This window comes from Coregonus clupeaformis, chromosome 40 (genome assembly GCF_020615455.1).
Source record: "Coregonus clupeaformis isolate EN_2021a chromosome 40, ASM2061545v1, whole genome shotgun sequence".
Taxonomy (NCBI): Eukaryota; Metazoa; Chordata; class Actinopteri; order Salmoniformes; family Salmonidae; genus Coregonus; species Coregonus clupeaformis.
In genome coordinates this window covers 22708448-22726247 of record NC_059231.1, presented here as the reverse complement: position 1 = coordinate 22726247, position 17800 = coordinate 22708448, and the positions used below count along the sequence as shown (strand labels likewise).

Below are 17800 nucleotides of genomic sequence, written 5' to 3'. Positions count from 1 at the left end.
TCTTCTCTCTCCAGTTTCCTCGTGTAGTGGAGGCCTGTGCAGGGTTCTTGGCTGACTCTCTCCAGCCAGAGAGCTGTGTAGGTGTGCTGCGTTTGGCTGAGGCCCATTCCCTGCCTGCTCTGAGGGACAGGGTCCAGGACTACCTGGTTTCAGAGTTCTCCAGAGTGGTTCAGCATGAGGAGTACCTGGAGCTGCCAGCGGGGGCACTGCAGGACGCTCTGAAGAGAGACGACCTGGGAGTGACACGTGAGGAGAGTGTGTTTGAGGTGTAGTATACATTTCATTACCTTAAAAAAGCCATAATTTCTTGCCTTTCACCAGATTTTTCATTTACTTTATGAGGAATGCAAAAATCCATCCATCCAATATATACTCTACTGTAGGCTCTCATGCGCTGGGTGCGAGCGAAGGAGGAGGAGCGATGCCTCCTACTGGCTGGTCTTCTGTCACACGTGCGGCTGCCACTGCTGGAGCCGGCTTACTTCCTTGAAACGGTGGAGGCCGACCAGCTGATTCGCCGCTGTGACAAGGCCTTCCCCCTGCTGCAGGAGGCCCGCACCTACCACCTGTCAGGCAACGAGGTGTGTGTTTGTGTGTATAAAGGTTAGGTTAGGGTTAGTGTGTTTGTGATTTTTTACGCATCTCTGTCCGTGTGTGTGTGTGTGTGTGTGTGTGTGTAGGTGGTCACGGAGCGTACCAAGCCCCGTTTACAGCACTACCTGTCTGAGGTGTTCATGATCATCGGTGGCTGCACCAAAGAGGAGCGCTTCGTTGCCACTGTGACCTGCCTTGACCCCCTGCGCCGCAGCCGGCTAGAGGTCGCCAAGCTGCCAATCACAGAGATGGAGGAGGAGTCCCACAACAGGAAGTGGGTGGAGTTTGCTTGTGTCACCTTCCGGAATGAGGTGTTCATATCCGGTAAGTGATGCAGCTAGTTTTGTTACAGTCACAACGGAGAATTTGGCCCTGATAGCATCTTTACTAAGATGGAGCAGAGATATTGCAGGAAGTCATAGTTTGGGATGTTTGCACAATCAGCTGTGGTTTCCTGTGTGAGAGTGCTGTATTTATTGGCTTCCTGTTTATGGGAGGGGTTAGCACCATAGAGAATGATATAGGACTCTTCTTTGTATCTGTCCCATTATGGCATCTTTGAGCGCACGGGAAGCGCCATTGAGGCCATCTCCATTTTGAAGTCGTCAATTTCCTTCTTTTACTACTTCTATGAGTTGGTAAACAAACGGAAAGGGTGCAAACTGCCACCAGGAGTGTGTTGTTTGAACAGGTATAAAGCCAAGGTTGGCGATTTACTGCCACCTGCAGTTATGGAATGTTTGCTCAAAAGTATTATTAATTGGCTGATCCTTCCTGATGACCTGGATGGAATTATGTGATCATTCCTTAACCCATAGGAAGTCCCACCCAGTTGATTACTTTAAAATGGTGAAGTTCTCAATGGCGCTGCCCATGCTTAAACTGGCTTTTGGGATCTAGAGTCCTCTATCATTCTCTATGGTTAGCACTCATTGACTATGTTTCATTCCAAAAAGTTGTCTCCCCCAATCTTGCATCCTATCTTCCCTCACTTTCTCCTCCTTGTGGATTTGAGGTAAAGGGGTAAATGTAAGCAATAGCTCCACTTAGTTTCTGCTTCGTTACTTATTATACTCATCCAGTCCTATCAGATCAATGAAGGAGACAGAGCAAGCACGAAGCGAGGAACTTTTTGGAATGAATCCAGAACTGCTGCGGTATTCCTCATTCACACACCATTGGGATTGTACACAGCCCCATATCCAGAGACAATGCACAAATCATTTTAGAATCCCAAGGTGCCTTCTTTCCTAAGGCAAGTTTCTCTCTATTTTGTTCCCTCTACTAAGTGAAATGTCACAGACACCTAGGTTGTACTATAAGTCCTAACATTAGGGCCGTGCACAAACCTTTCAGGCGGCAGGTGCTTAAACTGAAGAAAGGGCATATGTGTGGATATTTTAGTATATGGTGGTTAGCTAGAGTCTAGACTACCTGTGTTGCTGCTGCCGACTGAGGAAGGGATGGAGTTGGGTCGGAGCGAGGGTCATTGATGCAGCCGCACCTCTCTGTGTTTCTGCCTCTCTGCTGCGTGTATCAGCCAACCAGACCCAATATTGATGATGATGTAAATCAAGTGTTATCAAGTGTTAATCAAATGTTATGCTGCTGTGGCAGTACTGTTGATATTTAAACTATAGCTAGCTACACACACTCGACCGGTGACCGTATCTCAAGCCATGTAGCACAATCTTAGTACAGGGCAGACTGGGGAAAATGTGCAACCTCTGTACAGGCCAGACCAACAGGCTCAACCAATAGACGAGGTAGGGGTGGGGGTTGGCAAACTTGACGACGTCACGACGACTTGCGGGCAATGGGTTCAGAATAACAACGACAAAACATTTATCCCACCATCCAAAGGGGCACTTGGCGAGTGAGAGGGCAAAGGGGCATGTGCCTGCCTAACGTGACTTTACCCTGCCAACTTTCCCTCCCTTACTTCAACAAACAATGGTTGTTCTTCTAGGTCAACGGTTGTTTCTTTTTCACTCTCACTATCATCTTGTTGCTGCAGGAGGAAAAGAGACACAGCACGAGGCGTGGAAGTACAACGGTGCCCTGGACAGGTGGATCCCAATTGAGCCCCTGGTGACTGGGCGTTGGAGACACAAGATGGCGGTTCACGGGGGGAAGGTGTACGCCCTGGGGGGGTTCGATGGGACTCAGAGACTCACCAGCGTGGAAGCCTACGACCCCTTTCACAACCGCTGGACACAGGTCCGTCTGTCCGTCTGTCTGTATGTATTATATGGTGTGATCACTCCAGTTATTCTGCATTGGAGCTACTGTCTGATGAGACATTGTTACACAAGATAGCTGACAAATAATGTTTCATAAGACTCATTCACAAACTGCTCCGATTCATGTTACAGGCCCCACCCCTCCTGTTGGGCGTGAGCTCATTCGCTGCGGCAAGCTTCGATAAGTGGATCTTTGCGATCGGGGGTGGGCCCAATGGGAAGCTAGCCACTGATAGGCTGCAGTGCTGGGAGCCAGGGACTGAGAGCTGGGGCCTGCGGTCGCCCATGCCCATCGAGGCCAAATGTACCAACGCTGTCACCTTCAGGGAATGCATCTATGTAGTTGGTGAGTGGACTAAACCTGTTCTACTCTCAGTTCACCTGTGCAATCATATTGATTGTTTATGTATGTGTCCATTTGTGTGTTAGTGTGTGTGTATGTGTTGTAACAGTCCTGCTGTGTGTCTCCCCAGGCGGTGCCATGCATGCTCTGTACTGCTATTCCCCACAGTCAGACAGCTGGTCTATGGTGACCCGGCTGGGCGAGAGGGCGAGCTGCGCCATCGCAGCCTGTAACAACAAACTCTTCATCACTGGTGGCCGTGACGACAAGAACCAGGTCATCTCCACGGTAATGTGCTGGGACCCAGTCACAACCACAATGACCGAGGAATGTGTGTTACCGCTTGGTGTCTCTCACCACGGAAGCGTCACACTCCACAAGTCCTACACACACATACGCAGGATAGCACCTGCGACCGTGTCTGTGTGACAGAGAACTGGGACTATGTGTGTGAGAATTAATGTGTGGAGAAAAAGATACGGGGACGGGGAGCATGGACTGTGTGTGGGTGTCAGCATTTATACTTGAATGCACTTATTGTAAGTTGTCTGCTAAATAACTAAATGTAATGGTAAGTTTTGTTTCATAATATTTTTTGAAAGTGTAATATCACATTCAAACGGGTACCACTAAATAAATAAATAAACTACATTTGCATGAAATTACTTTCTATCCGTATTGTGGGTGTGTAGTGTCAAAACACAGAGGCATCTATTCATGTGCTAAATTCACACCCAACCCACAGGTCTCACACCCACATTAGCCAGTTCTAGCCTCTCTGTCATTCACAGCAGATGTACAGTTTGTGGTGATTATGGTTTCATAACTACCTTGAATCTATTCACTTCTCTTTCTCTTCTCTCTCTCTCTAACCCTCACACTTATCTTTTCCTACTAGCACTGACTTTGCTGATAATTACTTTATTGAGGAAAAATGTACTTCCTCTGACTGTGATATGTGGTTGTCTCACCTAGCTATCTTTAATGGTCCAATGCAGCCATTCTTTTCTCAATATCAAATAACAATGAAGTACCTTACTGCAGGGCTGCCACAGCACTTTTCACTCAGGTGTGGCAGTGCCACATCACTTTTGATTTAGTGTAATCAAATGTAATGACGCAAAGCGTTAAAAAGAGGGGCAAAGTGCTGTTTCTTAGACCGATTTGCCTCTTGATTTGTCAACTTGTGCACAATTTCTCTGTCTTTCACATTGGAGTGCTGCTGCAGGCTCTTTTCGTGTCTTGACCAATCAGATTCACGGAAATCACAGGCCACGCGGCCTAGGCACAAGCACAAAGCTCAAGGCGCGCTCTTCACTTTCCTCCAGTATTTATTTGGTAAGCTGATAACACATCACACCCGACAGACGCAAGCAAAAACACTTCCATAAATGTAGCAGCCTATACAGCTAAACATTAGCCATCTGACATGCTGTATTGCAAAGAAACAAGACAATTTTTCAGTCTGATCAACTGTAGGCTACTAACAACAGCAGCTGCATTGTCTAGCCTACTATGCGCCCTCTCCCTCTGGCAAGGTTAACGAAGCTGTAGCATTATGTATTTATAGGCCATTTGTTTGTGAGAAAATGTGTATGGGATCAAATTTAGTTTATATTCAAACTTGGGCTAACTAGGCTACCTAGACTTTTTCAATCCAAAATTATTAACTGTAATTAATAAACACAATAGTTGACATAGACTGTGAGTGAATGTTTTATTAGGCCTACAGTTGCATGTAGCAGGACTACAAGATGCAAACCTGCAAGCTCAGCCCTGTGAGTTTTATTGTCCAATCATGTTGCTTTCTCTGTGTCTGTGTATAGGTAACCTTACATAGCATGAGCAGAAAGACACCAGAGTGGAGTTCCCACTTCCGTTTTTCAGGGGAAATGGAAGTTAGGTTGAAAATATTGTATAAATGAAAACCTGATGTTAGCGTTTTCTGGCGATTCAGTTTAGGCTAGTGCAGTGGTTCCCAACCTTTTTTGGTTACTGTACCATCAACAGAATTCTGCTCTGCCCGGAGTACACCTGAAATAGCTCTTTTACCAGTAGGCCTATGGTCTCATTAGTCTTTTCAAGTACCTCCTGTGGATAGTCCAAGTACCCCCAGGGGTCCTAGTACTAGTGGGAATCACTGGGCTGGTATATAGGAAACACCCTAGTCCTTCTTTAACATATAATTTACTGTATATAAACAAGTACAAGGTTGCTACAGTTTGACTGGGTTTTCATCCTCTCCAAGGCCAGGAGTTGTTCCAGGAGTTTTTTTATACCATGTGACCTGATTAGAAAAACTCTTGTCCCATCGTAGCCCATATTAAACCTTTTTACTACAGATGAATCACGTCATACCGTATAAGGTCGGGAGTTTTACCTGGTTAGGTTACCAGATCAGGAAAAACTACGGGCCCCAGGCTTATGTTGCCACCTCTGACTTACTGTGATTGTTTTAAATTAAAATGGTAAAAAATAAACAATAATTTTGCTCTGACTGTTTGGGATAGGGAGGGGAAAACTGAAAACTGTCTGTTATTGGCAGAGAGGCTTGGAACTCTCTTTCCTATTGGTCTATTAAGAAATGTTGCGCTTGGTGATGTCACCAGGCAGGCCAAAACTCCATCCCACCAAAACAGGCTGAAATGTGAGGCGATCTTTTCAAACAGCTCTTACACTAAAAGGGCTTTATCATCATTTTCATAATATCACAGTATTATTCCAACCTCATAGCGTGGAAATATATTTAAAACACAGGAAAATCACGTTTTTGATACACTGGGCCTTTAAGATGAATGCACTAAGGAACAGATGGCAATTTACTGGGGGAGAGGTGGTCCAAAATAGGGAAGGATTGTCAAACTTTTTTTTTTGCTTTCGGGAGGGTTGTGTGGTTTTTTATTGGGCACAGGGGAGGGTAGTGCCTATTTTTTCCTGGTTAACATTTGCTCTTTTGCAGGTTTTACTATCTAATTTCTTCCATCCTAGGCACATTTCTTCATCTGCTTGCATGCGCCTCCCCTATATCAAGGTGTTTTGGTACTTCTCTTATGCACTACGCTTTTCCTTGTGCTAACTTTTCCTATACCACAGGTCACTATAGTCTACCAGTCTAACGTCAATCCTGCACTCTATCAACCATTCATAGTGACTTTAGTGGTAGGTGGATCATTTGTCCAGATCTGCAATAGGCTAACTAACAATCGTACCACACATAAAAACATTCAAAGCTGCATCCATTTTCAATATGACTCGACAAGAACAAATAGGTATAGCTGATAGGCAGCGGATGCCAGGTGCATCATTGCATGAAAGAACAGTGAAGACTTGAAACACAGCTCAAAAAGCTCCCCTATTGATCTTGTTTAGGGACAATACAATTACCCTACTATAGTAGCCTGCAACACCACAATGCAATGAATAATTGCATGATCTTTTTTAAGTGAGTACAAAATTCTACTCTAGGCTGCAGTGAAAATGCCATTTGAATAATGGCTCAAAAGCCCTGTGATTTGAATGTTTCATTCGATTTGGATCAGTTGTACAGTGAGGGAAAAAAGTATTTGATCCCCTGCTGATTTTGTACGTTTGCCCACTGACAAAGACATGATCAGTCTATAATTTTAATGGTAGGTTTATTTGAACAGTGAGAGACAGAATAACAACAACAAAAAATCCAGAAAAACGCATGTCAAAAATGTTAGAAATTGATTTGCATTTTAATGAGGGAAATAAGTATTTGACCCCTCTGCAAAACATGACTTAGTACTTGGTGGCAAAACCCTTGTTGGCAATCACAGAGGTCAAACGTTTCTTGTAGTTGGCCACCAGCTTTGCACACATCTCGGGAAGGATTTTGTTCCACTCCTCTTTGCAGATCTGCTCCAAGTCATTAAGGTTTCGAGGCTGACGTTTGGCAACTCGAACCTTCAGCTCCCTCCACAGATTTTCTATGGGATTAAGGACTGGAGACTGGCTAGGCCACTCCAGGACCTTAATGTGCTTCTTCTTGAGCCACTCCTTTGTTACCTTGGCCGTGTGTTTTGGGTCATTGTCATGCTGGAATAACCATCCACGACCCATTTTCAATGCCCTGACTGAGGGAAGGAGGTTCTCACCCAAGATTTGACGGTACATGGCCCCGTCCATCGTCCCTTTGATGCGGTGAAGTTGTCCTGTCCCCTTAGCAAAAAAACACCCCCAAAGCATAATGGTTCCACCTCCATGTTTGACGGTGGGGATGGTGTTCTTGGGGTCATAGGCAGCATTCCTCCTCCTCCAAACACGGCGAGTTGAGTTGATGCCAAAGAGCTCGATTTTGGTCTCATCTGACCTAACACTTTCACCCAGTTCTCCTCTGAATCATTCAGATGTTCATTGGCAAACTTCAGACGGCCCTGTATATGTGCTTTCTTGAGCAGGGGGACCTTGCGGGCGCTGCAGGATTTCAGTCCTTCACGGCGTAGTGTGTTACCAATTGTTTTCTTGGTGACTATGGTCCCAGCTGCCTTGAGATCATTGACAAGATCCTCCCATGTAGTTCTGGACTGATTCCTCACTGTTCTCATGATCATTGCAACTCCACGAGGTGAGATCTTGCATGGAGCCCCAGGCCGAGGGAGATTTACAGTTATTTTGACAACTGTTGTCACCTTCTCACCAAGCTGCTTGGCGATGGTCTTGTAGCCCATTCCAGCCTTGTGTAGGTCTACAATCTTGTCCCTGACATCCTTGGAGAGCTCTTTGATCTTGGCCATGGTGGAGAGTTTGGAATCAGATTGAATGATTGCTTCTGTGGACAGGTGTCTTTTATACAGGTAACAAGCTGAGATTAGGAGCACTCCCTTTAAGAGTGTGCTCCTAATCTCAGCTCGTTATCTGTATAAAAGACACCTGGGAGCCAGAAATCTTTCTGATTGAGAGGGGGTCAAATACTTATTTCCCTCATTAAAATGCAAATCAATTTATAACATTTTTGACATGCGTTTTTCTGGATTTATTTTGTTGTTATTCTGTCTCTCACTGTTCAAATAAACCTACCATTAAAATTATAGACTGATCATTTATTTGTCAGTGGGCAAACGTACAAAATCAGCAGGGGATCAAATACTTTTTTCCCTCACTGTAGGTCTACTCTCGACAGTTTATAAGGCCTAGAAAGGCACAGAAGCAGGCCAGTCTGACTGTATTTTTACTTCTGATACTGAATGTGCTGTCTGTTTCAGATCATCATTCTCTCAAGTCGTCCTATAATAATGTGTCCACATATGCTGCCGGCAAGCCCAGTTATTCAGGAAAGCAGAACACACGCTCTGCCTCCTCTCCAATCTGAGTGGCTATTCCTCGCGCACCTAGAATCTAACACTTCAATATAACCTAAATATTTATCATTTAACCAGTCATAATGTTTTAATCTGAAGAGGCTATTTCAAAAATATCCTGTAGGCATGCACAAGTTCATCCAAAATATTATTCCAGCATCCTCAAAATGGCTTGACATTAACCAGTTTTCCATCCAACCTTTTTATGCGAGTAGAATACCCAACATGTAGGATAGAAAATGTCACCACATCATGGGATAGCATGCAGTTCATTTGGCTACAGATGAAATAAGTTATGATGAACTTCACAGGGCAGTGAAAGTTCACAGTGATGAGGCTGATGCTCCTTTCAATAAATATGGAGGGTCTTATTCTGGTGACATGATGATCTATGCTTGGCTGCCATTTGACAAATACAAATAATCTCACACTTTTGTCCATAATAATCTCATCATGAAGTAGGCTATACCTGCACTGTATCTTCAAGCTGTTGGCTGGAGCCACATGCCAATACCAGAGTAGGCACATTCGCTATCCCTGTGCAACATTTTTTGTGAGAAAACCATCAGAAGGCCTAGAGCTGAAAATGCTATGGAAACACATTTAACTTGTATCGGTACATGGGAATTTAACCTCAAAAGTTATTTTTATGTGCACTACGTATTTACGCACAGACTTTTATCTGCAACAAGTCAATTTAATGGAAACAACTCTGATGGGAAAATGCACCAGGGTTTCCCTTAGCCAGTAATTGTGGCTTTTGGCCTATAAAAAAAGAAAATCCAATATATAAAATTGTAGTGGGACAAATTGTCCAGGAGAGGCTGTCTATCATAGGCTACACCCCAAATTCGAGCTTCAGCACCATTCTCACACACATTGCATACACATGAGCCTGCTGCTGAGGAGAGAGAGAGCGAGAGAGGAGCCTTGGCCTAGGCCACTATTGATTGTGAAGATCAAGGCCATTTTCATTGAAGTAAAACAAAAGTTAGAGGGAAAAGAGTATGCCTATAGTGAAAAGTATACAAGGGGAATTTAATATAAGTGTTAATATTGTAGTGGAAGATGAGGAGAAGGTTGGCATGGCCAGATGAGGGCTACTGTGCAACTCCCTATTCAGGTAGGATGCCATTTTGGAACTTAAATGTATTTATAATCATTTGTTTAATCATTATTATTATTGTATATCATTGTAATTATTGTAAGCCTATTTATTAATCAAAACCAATTTCTTAAATATGCAAAACCTGTTTTGTTTAATTCTGTTGAGACATTTCCACTAACTAAATTAAATTAGATCTGTCTTTTTAAATGTGTCCTCCTTATTTAGTTTAAGATAGGTTATAAGTAGGTCTGTTGTAAAATAAATAACATTAGCCTATTTCTATAATTTGTTGGGTATGGTAGGCACTTGCCTTTGTTGGTAATTGCTGTAATATAGCCTGTTCAAAACTTTTGTGAAGGTTTAAACCAGTTCGCAATTGTTTAATTTCATTCTGTTGTGCCATTGTCTTTGGCCAAATTAAGTTCCAACTGTAATGCTGTGTTTGCTGCAATATATTAGCCTGCCTGCTCCTATATTCCCTATAAACAATTGCTTGACTTACTTTTGATATTACCCTAATAAAGTTTTGAAATGTTTATGAAGGTTTGGTGTGATGTGGCTATTATTAAGCTTTAGCTACTGCAAGCCTACAGTGAGGGAAAAAAGTATTTGATCCCCTGCTGATTTTATACGTTTGCCCACTGACAAAGACATGATCAGTCTATAATTTTAATGGTAGGTTTATTTGAACAGTGAGAGACAGAATAACAACAAAAAAAATCCAGAAAAACGCATGTCAAAAATGTTATAAATTGATTTGCATTTTAATAAGGGAAATAAGTATTTGACCCCTCTGCAAAACATGACTTAGTACTTGGTGGCAAAACCCTTGTTGGCAATCACAGAGGTCAGACGTTTCTTGTAGTTGGCCACCAAGTTTGCACACATCTCAGGAGGGATTTTGTTCCACTCATCTTTGCAGATCTTCTCCAAGTCATTAAGGTTTTGAGGCTGACGTTTGGCAACTCGAACCTTCAGCTCCCTCCACAGATTTTCTATGGGATTAAGGTCTGGAGACTGGCTAGGCCACTCCAGGACCTTAATGTGCTTCTTCTTGAGCCACTCCTATGTTGCCTTGGCCGTGTGTTTTGGGTAATTGTCATGCTGGAATACCCATCCACTACCCATTTTCAATGCCCTGGCTGAGGGAAGGAGGTTCTCACCCAAGATTTGACGGTACATGGCCCCGTCCATCGTCCCTTTGATGCGGTGAAGTTGTCCTGTCCCCTTAGCAGAAAAACACCCCCAAAGCATAATGTTTCCACCTCCATGTTTGACGGTGGGGATGGTGTTCTTGGGGTCATAGGCAGCATTCCTCCTCCTCCAAACACGGCGAGTTGAGTTGATGCCAAAGAGCTCGATTTTGGTCTCATCTGACCACAACACTTTCACCTAGTTCTCCTCTGAATCATTCAGATGTTCATTGGCAAACTTCAGACGGCCCTGTATATGTGCTTTCTTGAGCAGGGGGGACCTTGCGGGCGCTGCAGGATTTCAGTCCTTCACGGCGTAGTGTGTTACCAATTGTTTTCTTGGTGACTATGGTCCCAGCTTCCTTGAGATCATTGACAAGATCCTCCTGTGTAGTTCTGGGCTGATTCTCACCGTTCTCATAATCATTGCAACTCCACGAGGTGAGATCTTGCATGGAGCCCCAGGCCGAGGGGAGATTGACAGTTATTTTGTGTTTCTTCCATTTGCGAATAATCGCACCAACTGTTGTCACCTTCTCACCAAGCTGCTTGGCGATGGTCTTGTAGCCCATTCCAGCCTTGTGTAGGTCTACAATCTTGTCCCTGACATCCTTGGAGAGCTCTTTGGTCTTGGCCATGGTGGAGAGTTTGGAATCTGATTGATTGATTGCTTCTGTGGACAGGTCTCTTTTATACAGATAACAAACTGAGATTAGGAGCACTCCCTTTAAGAGTGTGCTCCTAATCTCAGCTCGTTACCTGTATAATAGACACCTGGGAGCCAGAAATCTTTCTGATTGAGAGGGGGTCAAATACTTATTTCCCTCATTAAAATGCAAATAAATTTATAACATTTTTGACATGCGTTTTTCTGGATTTTTTTGTTGTTATTATGTCTCTCACTGTTCAAATAAACCTACCATTAAAATTATAGACTGATCATTTCTTTTTCAGTTGGCAAACGTACAAAATCAGCAGGGGATCAAACACTTTTTTCCCTCACTGTATGACATGAAGGCAGTGCGCACTGGCGCTCCAACTGACTCCTATAGTTGAACTTGAGGTGAGGAAGATTGTTTCAGGCCCACCAGAGTTACCTCTATAATCTAACAATACAATGCTTATCTTTATTCAAAACATTCTGAGCGAAAATTAATGAATTAACCTCCTTCTGTAAGCCTATATTTGTATAGCAGATGCAGTAGCCATCTGATATAAAGAATGCATGTTGGTGTCTAGCATTCCTGGCATATCTCTATCTCTCTCTCTGTCGCTCTGGGGATAGGCCTAAGCTTTGTCACGCCCTGGCTCTGGGACTCTGTTATGTTGAGCCAGGGTGTGTAGTTTCTATGTGTTTGTGTTCTGTGTTTAAGTTCTAGTTCATGTGTATCTATGTTGGCCTATGTGGTTCTCAATCAGAGGCAACGTGAATCAGCTGTTGCTTGTTGTCTCTGATTGGGAACCATACTTAGGCAGCCGTTTGGCAGTAGTGTATTGTGGGATCTTGTTCTGTGTAGGTTTGTGTTATTGACCGTAGACTTCACGTATCGTTTTGTTGTTTTGTTTCGTGTGGTGAATAAAATATAAAGATGTACGCCTATCACGCTGCGCCTTGGTCCACTTCCTCCAACGATCGTGACAGAAGATCCCACCAAAACTGGACCAAGCAGCGTGTGTCGGAGCAAACGCCGGGTAGGGAGCTGGAGAAGTTGGCGATGGCCCAGGTGGGCCAATGGTGGTCCTGGGAGGACATGTTCGAGGGCAGAGGACCATGGGCAAGGGTTAAAGTCCTGGCGAGAGAGGAGGTACGGCGCCAAAAGTGTCGTCGTCGGACAGACGAGAGGCACCCCCAATAAATTTTTAGGGGGGGGCACATGGCATGGACGACGGGGCTGCTGGAGGCAGAGAAGGGGCGAGTTAGTGGACGAGGAGAGAAGGCCACCGGGTTACGGGAGCCATTGGCGAGTAGAGGGAGGGAAGATGTAGAGGCACGGCGAGAGGTACTGAGGTGTGTTGCCAGTCCGGTCCGGCCCATTCCTGATCCCCGTGTAAAGCCAGTGGTGTGTGTTCCCAGTACGGTCCGGCCTGTTCCTGTCCCTCGCACCAAGCCTACGGTGCGCGTCGCCAGCCCGGCCCGGCCTGTTCCTGCCACTCGCACCAAGCCTACGGTGCGCGTCGCCAGTACGGTCCGGCCTGTTCCTGTCCCTCGCACCAAGCCTACGGTGCGCGTCGCCAGCCCGGCCCGGCCTGTTCCTGCTCCCCGCACCAAGCCAATGGTGCGCGTCGCCAGCACGGCCCGGCCTGTTCCTGCTCCCCGCACCAAGCCAATGGTGCGCGTCGCCAGCCCGGCCCGGCCTGTTCCTGCTCCCCGCACCAAGCCAATGGTGCGCGTCGCCAGCCCGGCCCGGCCTGTTCCTGCTCCCCGCACCAAGCCTATGGTGCGAGTCGCCAGCCCGGTCCGGCCTGTTCCTGCTCCCCGCACCAAGCCTATGGTGCGCGTCGCCAGCCCGGCCCGGCCTGTTCGTGCTCCCCGCACCAAGCCAATGGTGGGCGTCGCCAGCACGGCCCGGCCTGTTCCTGCTCCCCGCACCAAGCCAATGGTGCGCGTCGCCAGCCCGGCCCGGCCTGTTCCTGCTCCCCGCACCAAGCCAATGGTGCGCGTCACCAGCCCGGTCCGGCCTGTTCCTGCTCCCCGCACCAAGCCAATGGTGCGTGTCGCCAGCCCGGCCCGGCCCGTTCCTGCTCCCCGCACCAAGCCAGGGGTGCGTGTCGTCAGCCCGGTCCGCCCATTCCTGCTTCCCGCACCAAGCCTGGGGTGCGTGTCGTCAGTCCGGCACAGCCCGTGCCCGGTTCACCGGTGCCTGGTCAGGTACCGGTCAGCTGCTCCACACCGGAGCCTAAGCAATCCGCTCCACCGATGTCCAGTCCAGCTCCAGCCAGCGGGGCCAGACCAGACCAGGGGTACTACGGGGGGGTTATTAGAGGGTGGTGGTCACGCCCGGAGTCGGATCCGCCTCCGAGGAGGAATGCCCACCCGGCCCTCCCCTGTTCGGTTTATGTTTGGCGCGGTCGCAGTCCGCGCCTTTGGGGGTACTGTCACGCCCTGGCTCTGGGACTCTGTTATGTTGAGCCAGGGTGTGTAGTTTCTATGTGTTTGTGTTCTGTGTTTAAGTTCTAGTTCATGTGTATCTATGTTGGCCGGGGTGGATCTCAATCAGAGGCAACGTGAATCAGCTGTTGCTTGTTGTCTCTGATTGGGAACCATACTTAGGCAGCCGTTTGGCAGTAGTGTATTGTGGGATCTTGTTCTGTGTAGGTTTGTGTTATTGACCGTAGACTTCACGTATCGTTTTGTTGTTTTGTTTCGTGTGGTGAATAAAATATAAAGATGTACGCCTATCACGCTGCGCCTTGGTCCACTTCCTTCAGCGATCGTGACAAGCTTCTCTTTATATAGGCTATATATTTTTTTATATTAGTATCATACGGTGGACACCTAAGCCTATAGGTCTACAGTATATTCATGCAATGCCCTGATGCATTTAGTGCTCAAATCTCCACAGCGGAACCTGAGGTGGACAATTATTGTTTTAGGAAAGTAGCCTAAAAACGAATACAAAAAAATTGGCTATATAGTTTTACATAAGCTACACATATAAACACAAGACATAGTGTTTTTGTAATTTCTTATAGGCTGTTTTTAAGGACATGTAGTCCCTAAGTATGGCTCATTTGGCCAAAATCCCTCATTTATTGATGGCGCTGGCTGTGCCAAGTCAGATCTGAATGTATATGGATGTCCAGTACATTTCTCAAATGTCTGGTGAATTAAAATCTTCCTAGTCACGTTGTTTGGTGCCAAATGTTCCTAAAGGAAACCCTGAAATGCTCATATTTGGTTTATATGCAGATTTTAGAATATTCGCATGAAAATCTGTCGCCAATTGGATGGAAACCTAGCTATAGACACCTTAAAGACTGTGGCAAGTGTGCTAGTCCAGTGTCACTTTGATTATGCCTTCACATCATGGTTCACCAGCAGCCCCAAACATCTAAATAATAAGCTACTGTCACAAGCTGATGTGGATGCGGTGTTGGAGTCAGGCGCAGGACACAGCAGCTCAGTCAAAACGACTTTACTAGTCAACAAGACAATACAAAATAACGGGCCTCAAACACTGGAGGCGAGCGATTACGCATACAGTGCGTAAATATACTATCAACACGAGAACAAATACCATACATCAACGGACAGGCGGACAATCACACACAACTGCAAACAAAACTAAAGGAAACTTATTGGTGACCTAATCAATACATAACACGAAACAGGTGCACTAACAAGACAAGACCAAACAAACATCGAGACATCAAGCGGTAGTAGCTAGTACTCCGGGGACGACGAACGCCGAAGCCTGCCCGAGCAAGTAGGAGGAGCAGTCTCGGCGGAATTCGTGACAGTACCCCCCCCTTGACGCGCGGCTCCAGCCGTGCGCTGACCCTGGCCTCGGGGACGGCCAGGAGGACGCGGAGCAGGGCGCGTGGGATGACTACGGTGGAACTCAGTCAGGAGGGATGGATCTAAAATGTCCCTCCTAGGCACCCAGCACCGTTCCTCCGGGCCATACCCCTCCCACTCCACGAGATATTGTAGACCCCCCATCCGACGTCTCGAATCCACGATGGACCGGACCGAGTACGCCGGAGCCCCCTCGATGTCCAGTGGGGGCGGAGGAGTCTCTCTTATCTCATTGTCCTGGAGTGGACCAGCTACCACCGGCCTGAGGAGAGACACATGGAACGAGGGGTTAATGTGATAATCATTAGGCAGTTGTAACTTGTAGCAAACCTCGTTCAATCTCCTCAGGACTTTAAATGGCCCCACAATGCGCAGACCCAGCTTCCGGCAGGGCAGGCGAAGGGGCAGGTTTCGAGTCGAGAGCCAGACTCGATCTCCAGGTGCGTATACTGGACCCTCACTGCGGTGGAGATCGGCGCTCGCCTTCTGCCGACGGATGGCCCGCTGCAGATGGACGTGTGCAGCGTTCCACGTCTCCTCCGAGCGCCGAAACCACTCATCCACCACAGGAGCCTCGATCTGGCTCTGATGCCATGGTGCCAGAACCGGCTGATACCCTAACACACACTGGAAAGGGGTCAGGTTAGTAGAGGAGTGGCGAAGAGAGTTCTGAGCCATCTCTGCCCAGGGGATATACCCCGACTACTCCTCCTGCCGGCCCTGGCAATATGATCTCAGAAACCTACCCACATCCTGGTTCACTCTCTCCACCTGCCCATTACTCTCAGGGTGGAACCCCAAGGTAAGGCTAACCGAGACCCCCAAGCGTTCCATGAACGCCCTCCAGACTCTAGAGGTGAATTGGGGACCCCGATCAGACACTATATCCTCGGGAACCCCGTAGTGCCGGAAGACATGGGTAAATAAAGCCTCAGCAGTCTGTAGGGCAGTAGGGAGACCCGGCATTGGGATGAGACGACAGGCCTTAGAGAACCGATCCACAACGACCAGAATAGTGGTATTCCCCTGAGAGGGGGGAAGGTCCGTAACAAAGTCCACCGAGAGGTGAGACCACGGCCGTTGTGGAACGGGCAGGGGTTGTAACTTCCCCCTGGGCAGGTGTCTAGCCGCCTTACACTGAGCCGCACACCGAGCAGGAGGAGACATAAACCCTCACGTCCCTAGCCAATGTTGGCCACCAGTACTTAACACTAAGGCAGTGCACTGTCCGGCCAATACCTGGATGTCCAGAGGAGGGTGACATATGAGCCCAATAAATGAGATGATCACGGACCTCGAGCGGCACGTACGTCCGACCCACTGGACACTCTGGGGGAGTAGGGTCGGTGCGTAACGCCCGCTCAATTTCCGTATCGACCTCCCATACCACTGGTGCCACCAGACAAGACTCCGGCAGTATGGGAGTGGGCTCAATGGACCTCTCCTCTGTGTCATACCGCCTGGTCAGGGCGTCTGCCTTACCGTTCTGGGACCCTGGGATGTAGGTTATCTTAAACACGAACCGGGTCAGAAACATGTTCAACCTAGCCTGACGAGGGTTCAATCTCCTAGCTGCCCGGATGTACTCCAGGTTAGGGTGATCAGTCAGAATGAGGAAAGGGTGTTGAGCCCCCTCAAGCCAATGCCTCCACACCTTTAGAGCTTGAACCACGGCTAACAGCTCCCTGTCCCCTACGTCATAATTACGTTCCGCCGGGCTGAGCTTTTTAGAATAAAAAGCGCAGGGACGGAGCTTAGGAGGCGTGCCTGAGCGTTGCGACAGTACTGCCCCAATCCCGGCCTCTGACGCGTCCACCTCTACCTGGAACGCTAAAGCGGGGTCCGGGTGCGCCAGCACCGGAGCTGAAGTGAACAGGTCCTTCAGTTTACCAAACGCCCTGTCCGCTTCAGCCGACCACTGCAAACGCACCGGGCCCCCCTTCAGCAGGGAAGTAATGGGAGCTGCTACCTGTCCAAAACCCTGGATAAACCTCCGGTAGTAATTGGCAAACCCCAAAAACTGCTGCACCTCTTTAACAGTGGTTGGGGTTTGCCAGTTACGTACGGCTGACACACGGTCAATCTCCTTCTTCACCCCTGACGCGGACAACCGATGACCCAAGAAGGAGATGGACTCCTGGAAAAACAGAAATTTCTCTGCCTTGACATACAAGTCATGCTCCAACAGCCTACCCATCACTCGGCGCACCAGGGCTACATGCTCGGCTCGTGTAGAAGAGTACACTAGGATGTCGTCAATGTACACTACCACACCCTGCTCATGCAGGTCCCAGAAGATCTCGTCCACAAATGATTGGAAGACTGAAGGAGCATTCATTAACCCGTATTGCATGACGAGATACTCATAATGACCTGAGGTGGTACTAAATGCCGTCTTCCATTCATCTCCCTCCCTAATGCGCACAAAGTTATAGGCGCTCCTGAGATCCAGTTTTGTGAAGAAACGCGCTCCGCGTAA

At 47.4% G+C, this 17800-nt stretch overlaps 1 protein-coding gene across 1 annotated transcript in view; it reads left to right on the top strand.

The window, feature by feature from the left end:
- klhl6 (kelch-like family member 6) overlaps positions 1-3842 on the top strand; it is a 6223-nt gene extending 2381 nt beyond the window's left edge. Inside the window, exons 3-8 of the mRNA XM_041883257.2 lie at positions 15-266; positions 384-581; positions 681-918; positions 2612-2814; positions 2970-3183; positions 3311-3842. Of these exons, the coding sequence (XP_041739191.1) occupies positions 15-266; positions 384-581; positions 681-918; positions 2612-2814; positions 2970-3183; positions 3311-3609 (1404 nt within the window). The 3' untranslated portion in view covers positions 3610-3842. The remainder of the gene's footprint in view (positions 1-14; positions 267-383; positions 582-680; positions 919-2611; positions 2815-2969; positions 3184-3310) is intronic.
- Positions 3843-17800: the final 13958 nt, after the last annotated feature.